Source organism: Manis pentadactyla, chromosome 15 (genome assembly GCF_030020395.1).
Source record: "Manis pentadactyla isolate mManPen7 chromosome 15, mManPen7.hap1, whole genome shotgun sequence".
Lineage (NCBI taxonomy): Eukaryota > Metazoa > Chordata > Mammalia > Pholidota > Manidae > Manis > Manis pentadactyla.
Window position 1 is genome coordinate 21,521,971 of NC_080033.1, and position 13,208 is coordinate 21,535,178.

Here is a 13,208-nt window from a genome sequence, read left to right on the forward strand (position 1 = left end):
TTCCAGGATGGAGGGTGTCCTCAAAGCGCTCGCTGGAGCAGAGGAGCAGTCAGTGTCTTGGCGATGATACGACGGCATGAATTTCCGGGATGTGTCGTTTGACAATTACTGTACCAGCCCGGACACAAAGCACTTGGGAAACACAGTCCTGAGCAAGTGGGCACCATAATCAAAGCCCACACTAGCGGGACAGCGTGGCAGCAGGGATCTAGGTGACAGGAGACCTTCCGCTGGTGAAGGGCTGTTCTCGTCGGGCACCAGCGACGTGGTGGTCCCGGCAGAGCAGACGTGCGCGCAGACGAATGACCCGGAAGTCCCTTGGCAGCCGCGTCCTTTCCCGGGAAGTGTAGTTTGTGGTCCGCGCGCCACAGTACTGCCGAAGCCAGTGGGGGGCTGCCGCGGCTCGTGCGGGCTCTCGCACCCGTGGGCTGCCGGAGCCATTCTGCGGAGCCGGCTCCCGGGGGCGGTGTTTCTTGGAAAGCCCAGCACGCTTTTGTCGCGGTGCCCGAGACCGCGCGCGGCCGCGGAGGCTTCCGGGAAGTGTGGTTTTCCGTGCAGCTAGTGTGCGAGGCACCACCACCTTCAGTCCGTGAGGCGGAGGCGGAGAAATGCCGCTGAGGTGTGGGCTTCGCCCTCGGCCCACCGCGCGGTAGTCTCGGGCCAGGCGGCGGAATCCTCCATCCTGGCATCTGCAGGGCTCGGGCAGTGCAGTTCCCGTCAGGGCGGCGGCCATTGTCCGCTGTCAGCCCCCCGGCGCGTCAGGTACGCGGAGGTGCCCGCTTTGGACCGCCCCGCTCGGGCTTCGGGGCTGGGGAGGACCCGCTGAGGATTCAGGCGAGTGTGGGGCCCGGGAGGGCGGTCGGCAGGCGTCAGCCTAACGAATCCGGGCGCTGGGCACGGCCGCCAGAACCGTGCTGGCCCGGCTCAGCCCCGCCGTGTGAGCCCAGGCGGGGCCTTAGCGTTTGGGCCTCCAGGTCCTGCTCTGTAAAACGGAATAAGGATGGCGCTTGCCTCAGAGCTGTGGCGAGAAGGGAAAGACGAGTGCGTGGACGTTGTACGCACTGAACGAAAACGCCGTCCACAGTTGTTTTTGCGTAAGACTGGTCTTGAAGCTGATGCTTTCCAGTTGTTGAACAAATTGCTTCAGTACCCCCGAGTTTCAGTTTTCTCATCGTTTAAGAAGAAATCTGGAATGATGTGAATGCCCACCATGCATAGTGGTAGAGACTGAACGGGTTCTTATTTAACATTACTGTTACTTTGTGAGTCTGTCTCTTAGGTGTGTAATGATTTACACGCAGGGAACACCTGCTGATGGTTACCAGGTGCCGAGGAACACTCACTCTGTTAGTTCACGGAAATATTGGAGTCCTAGAAAGTGATGCCCGGTGTGGTTTTCTGTGCAGGTGTGTCACAGAGCTGCAAGATAAGCCTGGTTTTTCATGACTGCTTTTTTTCCTGTTCTCGATCTGCCTTCTCAGGACGCTACCCTTCTATAAGACAAGAGGACCATTTTGAGTAGGACATTGCAAAGTCATGTTTCAGGTAAGTCAGTATATCCCCAAATCTTTCTGAAACACTTTGATTCTTCCCTTTCTCTTATAACTCACATTCTGACACTCCGTTTGGATCTAAAATATATAAAGGATCTAAAATATATATGCACAGAATCTGACCTCTGGTTACTCCATCAGTGCCACCACCTCTACCACCTTGGTCCAGGCCTCTTTGATTATTGCAGAAGCTTCCTAGATGGATTCCCTGCTTCTGCCCTTGACCCTCTTCAGCCTCTTTTCAGTACAACTGTCAGGATAATCCTCATGTTTTATAAAAGTCTATCATTCCTCAGCTTGAAACTCTTCAGTAGCCCTATTTCAGAAAAGAAGTCAAGGGTTCTATAGTGACTTAAAAGCTTTGTTCAGTCAGGCATTCTATACCTCTCTCATCTCATTTTCCTTCTCTGTCTCCTTGTTCCCTGTGAGCTATAGCCATACTCATACTGCCTCCAAGTTGGGAGTTGCTGTACCATTTGCTTGGAATGTTCTTTCCCCAGATATGCACAGGCTTTTTTTGCTCAACAGTTACTTTCTCAGTAAAGCTTCCCTGAACGCTTATGGAAAATTGCAGCCCTCTTCTCTTGACTATCATTTTCATTCCTCCATCGCTGCTTTGTTTTCTGTAGCACTCATCACTCAACTAGCTTATATTTTATGTGTCTAGTTTATTCATGTGCTCATATGCCCTCCCCCAGTGGGAGGGGTATTTTTCCTTTTTTGTTACTTTAGCTTCAGTACCCAGAATGATACCTGGCATGAAATAGATGCTTAGAAAAATAGTTGTTGAGTGAGTGATGATAAATGGTGGGGCTGAATCCTAGGGTAGAAGGTGAAGCCTGTGCAAGAGAAGATATAAGTGGCAGGTGTGCATGTTGGGCAGAGTGGTTTCTCTGGGATATTAGATAGTTAGAATCGAAAAACACTTTTTATTTAAGAAGTAAAAGCTAAAGTGAACTTAACCTTCCAAAATAATTCATTGATTCATTTTCTAAACATTTATGAAGTACCTGTTAGGAAGAATCTCACATAGGTTTGGCTGTACACTGACATGCAGGACTTCATGATCTAATGCAATACTAAGAGAACTTTATACAGTGGTGGAAATGTTCTGTATGTTTGCTCTTCAATACAGTAGCCACCCAGCCCCCAGTGACTCTTTAAGTACTTGAACTATGACTAGAGTGACTGAGGAATTGAATTTTAAATGTTATTTAACTTTAATTTTATTTCATTTAAATTTATATAGCCAGATGTGACCAGTGGCTACTGTATTGATCAGTACAGGGCTGGTAGAAAAGTAAAAAAAAAAAACATAAGAAATTAAGACAGGTGCTAGGACAGATATCTGAAGTTCTGGGGACAAAGATGAATGAACATCTCAGGCTGCCTAAGCAGTTGAGGGTGAAGAAAGACTTGAAGCTCCCTGGAGAAAGCAAGGCTGGAACTGATTTTGGTGGCCTGTAATACCAGGGAGGCAGAGGTGGAAATGAAGTTACAGTGAAGTGAGAGAATAACTTCAGCATAGGTAGAGGTAGCCTTCTGAGGAACTGCAAGAATTTTCTCAAGTGGTGGTTCTCTAGGAGGGGTGATTTTGTGCCCCTTAGCCCTACCCATAGGGGACATTTGATAATGTCTAGAGATATTTTGTTTGTCACAACCCTGGGGGATAAGGGAAGTTGCTATTGGCATCGAATGGATAGTGGCCAGGGGTGCTGCTAACTGTCCCATAATGCACAGGACAGCTCCTCACAACAAAGAATTACCCAGCTTAAAATGGCAGTACTGCCAAGGTTGAGAAATCCTGGTTGAAATAAAGAGCAAAGGGTATTTATTAATGAGATTATATGGGTTTTCTTCTTTAGACTATCAGTATAGTGACATTCATTTATGTGTGTCCAAAACTTAAAAAATGAAATATCTTAGCATTGGTGGAATAAAACAATGTTTTCTGCATTTGATATAGTGTTGATTTTTAAATTTTTCCTGTCAGGTGAGATTTTTAAAAGTCATTTATTTAAAGACGACTGTGGGTAAGAATGAACACAAATGGGAAAATAATTTTCCCTGGTACCAAAAGGGAAAGAGACCTTCTCTGCCTCCCCTTATTTAGACTAGTTCCTTGAGGAAAACCTGTAATTGTAAACCCTTCCCTGTCCCTTAAAGATGCTTGTAAATCTTTCCCAAAGCTAAATAAGCCTCTGCCAGTTTTTTCAAGGCAGTAAAGTCTTTCTTAAGGACCTTGGTGCCATCTCTGTGAAATGAAAACATGAAGGTGCACCCTTATCTCTGTCTGTGTGGGAGTTAGCATAGGCTTCTGGCTCCAAGTTCTAACTTCCTGCTTGTCATAAAGATAGGAGAAATTTTTATTTTCTTTGAGGTAAAGGCAATTAACACAGAAGGTCACCCCAGTTACCAGATGAATTTAGGATGAACTGTGTAGCAAATGATGCTGTTACTTGAGGACAAGTTATTGTTTATTTTGAAAACTTATGTATAGTCTGGCTTAAAAAAAGGTGAGATTTCTTTTTTTCCTTGCAGGCTTGTTAATGGTTGCCTGTGAAGTGTATTACCCTCTGGTTTAATGCTTATTCAATAATAAAACTGACTTTTTTTCCTACATTATGGAAAGGATTTTCTGCTTGGCAGATTTGATTTTTATTTACCCAACATCTGGCAAAAGTAAATTCCTTTTTTAAAACCAGAGACCACTGTGCCTAGTTGAATATACATGCAGAATTTCCAAAGAAAGTTAATAGAATATTGAATCAACTGCTGTTGGAGGGAAAAATATACCATAACCAAACATTGTCTGTTTCACCAATGAAAGATAGGAAATGCCATTTTGAATGCATACATTTTTTGACTAGCCATTGAGCTATTATTAAACATCAAAGCTTTTTCTAAGCTTTGCTATTTTAAATAATACCATGAATGAATACTGTTGAGAAGAAATCTTATCTAGGATATTTTCCTTGCATCCTTAGAATCTATTTTGTATGTGTCCTTCCTTTTATTCTTTGCCCTTACTTTACAGTCCTATTCAAGGACTACCTATGGCATGAAACCATCCTTCAGTCTTCTTGCCTAGGGGACTTAAATTATTTTAATTATAGATTGCTTATTAATACTGGGATTAATTATATACCATAAATGTTTTTCATTTTTGTTTATAAATTGGTTATGTGTGTGTCTATCTTTAAAATGTCTTTTTTTCTGAACCTGTTGGGTCATTCTTTTTTTGCACCTAAGTAGTTCATCGTTTTTTATTACTTACCTACCATGTAAGCTGTAGAAAAACACAACTAAGCACTTGACTATATGCTGCCAAATGTTACATCCTGATTTTTAAAATTTTATAATTCTATTCTCTTTGACAAAATTAACTCTCATGAAGCAAAGCTCTATCTGTTTCTTACCCTTAATATATAACTATGCCAAACACATAATTATCCAATTATTACTTAATGTAGATTCCTGATCATTGTCGTAACTGTTGAATCATGTTCCCTTTCTTCCACAATTAGGGTCATTTTACCCCTTGACCAGTGACAGAAGAGGCCTGGGCTATTGTAAAAGCCTATATATGTTTGTAATTTCAGGTGACATTTAGTGATGTGGCCATAGACTTCTCTCATGAAGAATGGGAATGGCTAGATTCTACCCAGAGGGATTTATACAAGGATGTGATGGTCCAGAATTATGAGAACTTGGTCTCTCTAGGTAAGCATATCTTCCCCTTTGCCCCCATGAGGGAGGTCTTTCGGCCACTCTGAACTGCTGGAGATTCTCATGAATAAATGGCCGAATATTTGTTTTCATGTTCCCAAGGGAATGTATATAGCTCTGTTGTGCTCTGTCTGAAGCTTATTTTCTTGTTTCACTGAACATCCTTCAAACCTTCCTTTGGTTCCTTTTCTGATAATGGCTTCTCCTTCATGAGGATCCAGCTTAAACAAGTTTATTATTTCCCATAAGCAGGTCTTTCTATACCTAAGCCATATGTGATCACTTTATTGGAGGATGGGAAAGAACCTTGGATGGTGAAAAAAAAACTGTCAGAAGGTATGTTTCCAGGTAAGTTACAGTGAGTCAGACAAAATAGGTCTTTCATAAACATGCTGGTAGAAAGTGCAGAGGCATTTTAGGATATTTTAGGGATACTGTCTTTAGAGATCCCATATATAACAAAATTGGGAGAACCTTAGTTTAGATTTCAAAATGACCACATTCCTCCATCCCAAATTATTATCTTTCTGTACTACTTATATAATCAAAATTGGAGGTTCTTGCCATCATAATTCACATTATTTTTGAAGCAAAATAAGGCAAAATACTCTTTTTAAGTCCACTTAAGGAAAAATATACCAATGGATTTATGCTAAGAAAAATTGACAATTAGATGAAAAAATTACTTTCCCCTAAGGCTGAACTTCAAAGATCAAATATGAGCATAAGTGTTAGAGGAAGTAAGGAACATGTAAGAAAGTTTTTAGAAACAGTGTTTTTTAACATCCAGCAAATTATATTGATTTCACATAGTTCCTACATAAAGCCACAAAGCCTAAATCTTTCTGAGCCATAAAGAGTATTTAAATTATTTTGTTGTCATTGTAACTGTTTAATGCAGCACTATGATTCTGTATTTAAGCACACTAATCTGACAGCAAATTGAGATTAACTGAAAGTTGGAAAACCAAGGCTGTGAGAATGTGATTGTGGTCTTTCACATAAATCCAGGCACAAAATGTTGGATTGGAATCTAGAATGTTTTCTGCATTTTTTTTCTGATGATTTCTTTTCCACATTGATGGCCTATATTTAACCCGTTTCCCTTGTTACACTCTGTTGCTGCCTTTATGAGATAACTGTATTTTCTGTCCTTCATTTGAAATTTGTTAAAAAATTATTGAATGTATGAGGGTTGTCAAAGCCATGTGTTTTCTGCTGGGAATGGGGGGTGGTATTTTTAAAACAATTCTATTTCTACCATAAAAGTTTCTCCTAAAAAAGTACAGAAAAAGCAGTGTTTTCCTTACTTGATATATTTCAGATTGGGAATCAACATGGGAGAACAAGGAATTATTAACAAAGGAGGATATTTATGATGAAGATTCTCCCCAAACGGTAATAATAGAAAAAGTGATAAAACAAAGCTGTGGATTTTCAAATTTTAACAAAGACTGGGAGTATATAGAGAAGTTGGAGGGAAAGCATGAAAATCAGGTGGAACATTTCAGACCAGTGACCCTCACCATTAGAGAAACTTCCACTGGGGAATGCGTTTACAAATATAATACCTTCGGCAGCATCTTCCATTTAAAGTCTATTCTTTCTGAACCACAGAGAATTTCTGCTGAAGGGAAATCACATAAACATGATATACTTAAGAAGAGCTTAACAAAAAAAACAGTTATAAAAAATGAGAATATCAGTGGTGGAAAGAAACTTTTGAATTCTAATGAAAATGTGGCAGCCTTCAGTCAGAGCAAATCTCTGACTCTTGATCAGACTTACAATAGAGAGAAAATCTATACATGTAGTGAATGTGGGAAGGCCTTTGGCAAACAATCAATCCTTAATCGCCATTGGAGAATTCATACAGGAGAGAAACCATATGAATGTCTTGAATGTGGAAAGACTTTTAGCCATGGCTCATCCCTTACTCGACATCAGATAAGTCACAGCGGAGAGAAACCTTACAAATGTATTGAATGTGGAAAGGCCTTTAGCCATGTCTCATCACTTACTAATCATCAAAGCACTCATACTGGAGAGAAACCATATGAATGTATGAACTGTGGAAAGGCTTTTAGTCGTGTTTCACATCTCATTGAACATCTGAGAATTCATACTCAAGAGAAACTCTATGAATGTCGAATATGTGGGAAAGCCTTCATTCATAGGTCATCTCTCATTCACCATCAGAAAATTCATACTGGAGAGAAACCTTATGAATGTATTGAATGTGGAAAAGCCTTCTGCTGTAGCTCACACCTTACTCGACATCAAAGAATTCACACTATAGAGAAGCAATTTGAATGCAACAAATGTCTGAAAGTCTTTAGTAGTCTCTCATTTCTTACTCAGCATCAGAGTATTCATACTGAAGAAAAACCCTTTGAATGTCAAAAATGCAGAAAATCCTTTAGTCAGCCTGAATCACTGAATATGCATTTGAGAAATCACACTAGATTGAAACCTTATGAATGCAATATATGTGGGAAAGCCTTCAGTCATAGGTCATCCCTGCTTCAACATCACAGAATTCATACTGGAGAGAAACCCTATGAATGTATGAAATGTGGGAAGACCTTTAGCTGTAGTTCCAACCTTACTGTACATCAGAGAATTCATACTGGAGAAAAGCCATATAAATGTAATGAATGTGGGAAAGCTTTTAGCAAAGGCTCAAATCTTACTGCCCACCAGAGAATACATAATGGAGATAAACCTAGTAGTGCAATAAATTTGGAAAGCCTTTAGGCCGTATGAATCACTGTACATGTGAAAAATCATGCAAGAGAGAAACTATGAATGTGGTATTAGTCATAATACACTTTAGCCATAGATCCTCCCTGACTGAACATCAGAAAATTTTTACTGGAGAAAAGTCTTACGAATGTAATAAATGTGGGAAGGTGTTTAGCAGTTGGTACAAGCATTGTCTGTCCCAGGTCACACTGTAGAGAGCCCAAAAGGGCAATAAATGTGGGAAAGCCTTTAGGCAGTATTAATCCCTTAACTGACAAGTAAATCCACATTGGAGAAAACCCCATATATGTAAGAAATAGGGAAAGACATTAGGCAATATGAATATAAAAATTGTGGGAAGTCCTTCAGTTAAAGTGCATCCCTCATTCTACATCAAAACTCAACACTGGAGAGAGCTTATTTAAGAAATATGGCAAAATGTTCACTAAGAGTTCCTATGTTGCTAGACATCAGATTGCTAGAACAGCCTGAGGGATAGGAATTATGTGTAAATCTTTGCAGTGACCCTATTTTGTAAACAGTTCTACAGGAGGGCAAACAAGTGTATTATAAATAAACATGCATTTCTTAAGCAGTAGCATGCAATTTTACTTGGGTTCTACATAGAAATTATCTTTAGCTAATGGCTATGTGAAGTCATTTAGTTACCCAGTGGAGCCAGTAAATGTTATAAAGTTGAAAATGAAATCTGCAAAAGAAATAAAAAGTGGTGTGAATAAAAATTTTTGGACTTTAATAAAATCAGTTTATAATGAACTCTTCACAGTGACACTGATTTCTTGCAAAGATTTTCTACTTTCCTCTTGAAGAATTCAGATCAGTCTTTAGTGGGACTAGCAAACTTGAAGAATGAATGGCCTGACTTTTGTGCTAAGAATATCATTTTGGTGATAATTCACAGTCCATGTCCAGCTGGCTTGATTCACACATTTTAATTTTTATAAGTGCTGTGAGAACATAACCAAGAAAGAAGATACTATGAGAGGTCAGAGCAGGCTTAATTTAGTGCTTTTTAATCTTGAGTCCTAAAGGATTAGTAATCCTGTGGCATGCACTCTGGGGGTCATTCTAGGCAAAGTAAAGCAAGTTCTATCATGTTTGCTGCAGCTGGACTCCACAATCCAGTTTCTAGTTTCAAGTTTTGTGGCTTTGAGGTATTACTACTGCAGCATCACTGCTAAGAGCAGCAGCCCTTTCTCCATCACTGGATCAGAGTTGTTTATGGGGGTTTACCTGTAAATTAATAGTCCAGAGCTGGTCCCATTACTTCTCCAGCTTGCCCACCAACTGAAATCATTACTTTCCTGCAATATGTGTCTTCTTTAAACACTTCAGAGTTTTTGTTTTCTACACAATCTGGACAGAAAATTATGGTTTGTAAGGAGGATGGCTTCAGATTAAGTTTTAGATAAGAAATGAAATAGTCTTCCTGGCCCCGTGGTTTTCTATCTTGTGACTAGAAAGGTAATAAAGGTCATTATTAGGATTATATGGACACTTGCAAATAAAGGGCAGTTATATAGCTTGTATTTCAGATTCTCTGGCATTTGTTATAAGAAATTACTATTTTAAAAAGGAATATCTGATATAATTCTGGTGTGGAATGAGTGATAGGGTTTCCAACTTTAAAATTCTTCTGTAGTACATGTGCTATCTTAAAGCTGAGAAGTTGAAGGCACATTTTACAGAAATTCTCAATAGAGATAGTGGGTTTGGAATGGGATGGTGAATTTTTAACATTAAGCAGAGATGTATCTGATTTGTCTTTAGTCATGAGGTTTATTTTGAAATTTCTTTGAAAAGATTTATAATTAAGGAAACATGGTATGGTATCAAACAAGGGTCAAGTTGTAGTTATGGATAGATAGATTGGCTGCTACGCACATATGGTTGTGGGATAATGGCAGTAGCTTTCTATTTCTCCCATTCTCTGCCCTTCCGTACTCTCCCAAGCTCAGGTACAACAAATCTGAAGTCCTTTAATCCCCCAGGTTTTAATTTGCTTTCACTACACATAGTTTTATGCTGTGTTGCTATTGTGTTATGAGGGGATTCATGCAACTGTCTATACTTTGTCACTTAATAAACATGAGCATACACATGATAATCTTTTACATTTCTTGATTTGAAGTGTCTTCACAATGACCAGTGAACTAGGAAAAGAAAGCTAGTTTAAATATAGTGCAGGTTTTAAGAAAACATATCATCTTACTATGATGAAAGATTGGACTGAGGTCATAATGATGTTATGATATCACTGATGGAGAATCATGCTCAGTCACGTCTGTTAACCATTTCTTGAGCATTACTGTGGGCCAGGTAAATCAGACACACTCCGTACCCTTGAAGACCAACAGTTGTGGGTTCCTGTGTGCACATGTGTGTGTGTATGTGAAGAGCATAGGTTCTGGAGTCATGTTATCTGGGAATAGATCCAAATTGCATATATACTGACTTTCTATGACCTTGGACAAATTAACTGCACCATGCCTCACCATCTGTAAAATAACATTCCATAATATTATGAGGATTACATGAATTAATTGGTATAAAATCCTTACAGCACCTGGTACCACAGAAGCATTCAGTGTTAGCTGTTAATGTCATCATCATCATCTTTACATAGCCAGCGGGGTGGGGGGCGGTTCTTACAAGACACTACTATTTCCTTCCAACAACTACTTTGGTATTTGAACCATTTTGAGGAGGACTATATTTATTATCCGAGGAAATACTCTAAGGAGACACAAAGAGCACCAGATAGGAGAAGGAGAGACAAGAATAGGACTGCACGAAGAAGGAAGGGTGCCCTACAGGTATGTGTTGGAGAAAGGGCAGAATGAAGGAGGCTTCAGGTCCTTGCAGAGGTGAGGCTTTACCCAGTAAAGCCAGAAGACTAAAGGCCTTTAGTATCACCTTTCAGTATAGGGTCCTCTGGGTTGAGTGCAACTGCCCTCACTGTTCTTGAATAGTGGTACAACTGTGTCATTGAAGGTCACTGATGTCTGAAAAGTCAGAGTAATTTCATTAGTTTTGGGCCAGTCAGATGTAATTAGAGCCCATTGTGCAGTCGTTGGTAAAGATCTTGAGAGAACCAAGGCCCATATCACAGAACTTCCTGTGAGATCAACTCTGCTGGGGCACCAAAGCGGGAGGCAGACACTGCCTTTAAACAGGATGCAACTGTGTTGGAAAAAAAAAACCTATGCGTAAGTCATTGATGAAAGACAGTGACAAGGCTGTGGCTTGACAGCCATAGAAAGTAAGTGCTCTGGCACTAAAGATTAGTAGGAAGAAAACTACAATGATAACAGACTGTTATTAGCAGCAGCAGCTGAGACTTATGGTTGTTTACCATATACCTGCACTGTAAGCTAAAGGTTTTATATGCAACAAACAAATGTTCCCAGCCCTGGACTCAGATTCCTGGGTTTGAATCAGCCTATTGAGATTGGCATTTGCCTTCTATACAGGCATATCTTGGAAATATTGTGGGTTTGGTTCCAGGCCACCACAAACTGAGTATCACAATAAAGTGAGTCAAACGAATCGGCTTTCCAGTGCATATAAAATTTGTGTTGTAGTCTGTTAAGTGTGCAATAATGTGAAAAAGTACATACCTTAATTAAGCAAGATACTGCTAATCATCGTCGGAACTTAAATTGAGTCATAATCATCTTGCTGGTGGAGGGTCTTGGCTCCATGTTGATGGTACTGACTTATTAGGATGGTGATTGCTGAAGGTTGTGTCTGTGGCAATTGCTTAAAATGACTGAAGTTTGCCATATCAATTGACTCTTCATGAAAAATTTCTCTGTAACATGCAATGCTATTTGATAGCATTTCACCCACAATAGCACTTCTTACAAAATTGGGAGTCAGTCTTCTGAAATCCTGCTGCTGCTTTATCAACTAAACTATGTAATATTCTAAATCTTTGGTAGTCATTTCAACAGTCTTCACCAAGAATAGATTTCATCTTAAGAAGATTCCATTTTTTGCCCTTCCAGAAGAAGCAACTCCTTATCCATTCAAGAGAGTGGAATCAACTTCCAAACTCCTCTTAATATTGATATTTTGACCTCTTCCCATGAATCATGAATGTTCTTAGTGGCATCTAGAATGTTCCAGAAGGTTTTCATTCTGCTCAGAGCTATCAGAGGAATCACTGTGGCAGCTATAGCCTTATGACATGTATTTCTTAATAAGACTTAAAAGTCAAAAAACACTCCTTGGTCCATGGGTTGCAGAATGGATGCTGTTTTAAAGGAATGAAAACAATCTCATACATCTCCACCAGAGATCTTGGGTGAAGAGGTATGTTGTAATTAATATTTTGAAAGGAATCTTTTTTTTTCTGAGTAGGATGTCTCAATAGTGGGCTTAAAAATATTCATTAAACCATGTTGTAAACAGTTGTGCTGTCATCCAGGCTTTATTGTTCCATTTATGGAGTATAGGTATAGTAGATTTAGCATAATTTTTAAAGGCCTTGAGATTTTCAGAATGGTAAATGAGCTTTAGCTTTAGCTTAAAGCCACCAGCTGCATTAGCCCCTAACAAGAGAATCAGTCTGTACTTTGAAGTTTAGAAGCCAGGCATTGGCTTCTCATTCTAGCTATGAAAGTCCTAAATGGCATCTTCCAATATAAGGCTGTTTCATCTACATTGAAAATCCATTGTTTGGTGTAGCCACCTTCATTGATTGTCTTAGCTAGACCTTCTGGGTAACTTTGCTGCAGCCTCTACATCAGCACTTCTACATCACACATCTCAGGAACAAAGGCTGGATTTGAACATCCAGTAAAAACCATAGTTACCTTCCTGGCAGTATTGTCTCAGATCAAGATTTCTTTTGGCAACCACACAGGTTCTCTCATGCCTCCTTGAACAAAGAATATTCCCTTTGTTCATGTGATTCCCACATTCTTCTAATTACCAAGCTCACCTGTCAGAGGGACTACTGCCCACCTTGCAAAGTTCACTTTAGGTATCACCTCAGGCTTCCTCAGGCAATGATAGACTAAAAATTCATAAGGCATATAGAAAACAAAGAACAAAATGCAGAAGTAAGTTCCCACTTTCCAGTAGTTATTTTTAATATAAATGATTAAACTCTCCAATCAAAAAATAGAGATTGGCAGAGTGGGTTTAAAAAAA

General features: G+C 39.7%; 1 protein-coding gene across 5 annotated transcripts; it reads left to right on the forward strand.

Moving 5' to 3' along the window:
- The first annotated feature begins 593 nt into the window (after positions 1 to 593).
- Positions 594 to 8,619, forward strand: LOC118924211 (zinc finger protein 181). Of its 5 annotated transcripts, none has more exons than XM_036908741.2 (5): positions 594 to 762; positions 1,407 to 1,545; positions 5,156 to 5,276; positions 5,532 to 5,630; positions 6,607 to 8,619. In XM_036908741.2, the coding sequence occupies exons 2-5, from the start codon at positions 1,537 to 1,539 to the stop codon at positions 8,037 to 8,039; spliced, it is 1,662 nt and encodes a 553-aa protein (XP_036764636.2). In that variant the 5' UTR covers positions 594 to 762; positions 1,407 to 1,536; the 3' UTR covers positions 8,040 to 8,619. The 5 variants fall into 5 exon arrangements, with proteins under 5 accessions (XP_036764636.2, XP_036764639.2, XP_036764638.2 ...); XM_036908744.2 differs by having other exon boundaries at positions 5,532 to 5,618; XM_036908743.2 differs by having other exon boundaries at positions 5,535 to 5,630.
- The last annotated feature ends 4,589 nt before the right edge of the window (positions 8,620 to 13,208 follow it).

What these genes read in the sequence shown, in the direction of transcription:
- LOC118924211 (XM_036908741.2), top strand. An exon ending in TGAGAACTTGGTCTCTCTAG is followed by an intron (nt 5,277 to 5,531) that starts GTAAGCATATCT and finishes ATTTCCCATAAG; the next exon opens with CAGGTCTTTCTATACCTAAG. An exon ending in GTCAGAAGGTATGTTTCCAG is followed by an intron (nt 5,631 to 6,606) that starts GTAAGTTACAGT and finishes GATATATTTCAG; the next exon opens with ATTGGGAATCAACATGGGAG.